The 2,300-nt window shown below is 31.6% G+C and overlaps 1 protein-coding gene across 1 annotated transcript; it reads left to right on the forward strand.

Annotated features, from left to right (window-relative positions):
* The first annotated feature begins 357 nt into the window (after positions 1-357).
* On the forward strand, positions 358-1,099 carry LOC129247807 (ER membrane protein complex subunit 5). The gene is made up of 3 exons (XM_054887120.1): positions 358-550; positions 615-667; positions 744-1,099. The coding sequence occupies exons 1-3, from the start codon at positions 469-471 to the stop codon at positions 978-980; spliced, it is 372 nt and encodes a 123-aa protein (XP_054743095.1). The 5' UTR covers positions 358-468; the 3' UTR covers positions 981-1,099.
* Positions 1,100-2,300: the final 1,201 nt, after the last annotated feature.

The following is a 2,300-nucleotide window of genomic DNA, read 5'->3' on the forward strand; positions in this document are numbered from 1 at the left end:
ACCAGCTGATGGCCTTGAGCTAGCGCTGTTCTCTGTTATTTTCTGTATATTCATATACTTAAAATAAAACATGATTCTAACTTCTTCTTCTTCTATTATTAAACGCTCGCATATACAAAAGTTTTAAAAGCACTGTTGCAATTATTTCGATATATGCATATACGACAACTCAAACAATTGAATTTAAGAAATAGACTTAAAAATAAAAAGAATTTATTGTTTCTTCACAAGTTTCCAAACTATGTACAATTTGTAGAAAATAAATTGATAAATTATTTCCAAATTTACGCACTTTAAGTTCCCGTGTCGGCGATAAATAGTAATCGATTGTAATATTACTCTCCATCATCCCTACCACAAATCAGCTGTTTACATTAATTTATTCTAATTGCAGTGTGTGTCAGCAAATAATTTAACTGCTTGTGCTTTACTAAATTGTTTAAGTTAGTTACACCAAAATTAGTAACAATGAGCACCAAAATCGTGAATCGCATAGTCCTTGTTACAGGTCTTATTAGTTTATTGCACGCCGCTTTTTCAGCAGCTCACCGTAAGTGTTGGAGGAATGTTCGAGTATGCAAACTACAACTCAATTTCAATTTAATTTATTATAGATCGCACTTATTTGCGGCTAACTGAACAGGATTGGACGCGACTGCCTATAGATGTGAGTACAATACATTAAATGAATAAAATGAAAGTTTTGATTCAATTTATTATCGCCTTTGTTTATGTTTCTCCAGATTGTCGTGCAGACCGTTGTTAGCTTGCTGGTGGTCGTTTACAATTTAATCCAAGTGGTTGGTAATTTTAAGGAAATACGTGCTACAGTTGACATGCAAGAGAAGTCTTGGGATACCTTGAGCAACTTGCCATCATTTTACACATTTAATCATCGTGGTATGGCGCTGTATCAAAACTACGAACAAGAAGAATCATCGAGCGCAGGCAGCAAGAGTAGTCTAGATGTAGAATATTAACAATGGAAGTTATGTATTTAGGTATATAATAGTATTTTTGTTTGCTTTCTGTGCAAGTGATGTTTAAAAATGCAATAAACCCTGCATATTTTTTAAGAAACAAAATTAACAACTGTAAATTTACGGAGATTTAATTTGGCTATTATTTAGAACTGTTACTTGTGCTATCCACGCCCTAGTTGACGACCGCATCTTTCACAAAACTTAGTAAAGTTTCAACAATTGATCTCAAGATAAAATAGAAGAATTGTAATCAGATCTGTTCTTGCTAACAAAATATTTTTCAGTTCATATACAGCACAAATTCCTCAATTGAAAATCCTCCAAAAAATTGAGGAACGGGCGCATGTAAAATTTTATTAAGAGGAAAAATTTATTTACTTAATTGTAAATACTCAAACGATAAAGTTTCCACTAATATAATTTAACTAAAAATTTCATGACCAAAATACGCGAAGATTCTTCGGAGATGTTTGAAGCTGTTAAGTATTTTTGAAAATTCCAATTATAATGAAAACAGGTTAAAAGGCATAGAAAAAAAGAGGTTGTCTGTAAAGTCGGTTTACTGACGATAGTTTAACGTGATAACGTCATAAGAAAATACTAATTGAATGGTTGCATTTTTCAAAAGAAAATTTTAATTTTATTTGTTTGATAGATATTTTGTATGGATATAGAGAATGAGTTAACATTAACATAACATAATACACTTTAACATAACATAACATAACATAACATAACAAAGCATAGCATAACATAACAAAGCATAGCATAACATAACATAACATAACATAACTTATCATAACATAACATAACATATCATAACATAACATAACATGCTGTTCAAGCAAGGTAACGACGCATTTTTTGGTGCGTGCAGCTGGCTACATAGAATTATAAGACGTTATCACGTCAAAAAATAATAATAACATTAAAACAACAGGTATTATTAACAAACTTGGTTTTATTTTAAATTCTTCAAGTAAATCAAATTAATAATAATCAATAAGAAGGCATATGCATATACAAATAAGTGAATTTATATATGTACAAATGCGCATATACATACACATATACGCTCACTTAAGTAGGAGAGAGCAAGATGTCGAACGTTGCCGTTCGTTTGCTTTGTTTGCTTTGTCGTTCGTTCCGCGCTTTCGCTTGCAGTTCATTCAAGGTAACGGCAATAAGCAAGGTAACGACACATTTTTTCGTGCGTACAGCCTGTTAAATCGAATTATAAGACGTTATCACGTCAAAATGAATAATTGTTTCGTACACTTCTGTTAGGTGTTTTACCAAGCTCCTCCTATTTATGAC

Source organism: Anastrepha obliqua, chromosome 5 (assembly GCF_027943255.1).
Source record: "Anastrepha obliqua isolate idAnaObli1 chromosome 5, idAnaObli1_1.0, whole genome shotgun sequence".
In the NCBI taxonomy this organism is placed as follows: Eukaryota; Metazoa; Arthropoda; class Insecta; order Diptera; family Tephritidae; genus Anastrepha; species Anastrepha obliqua.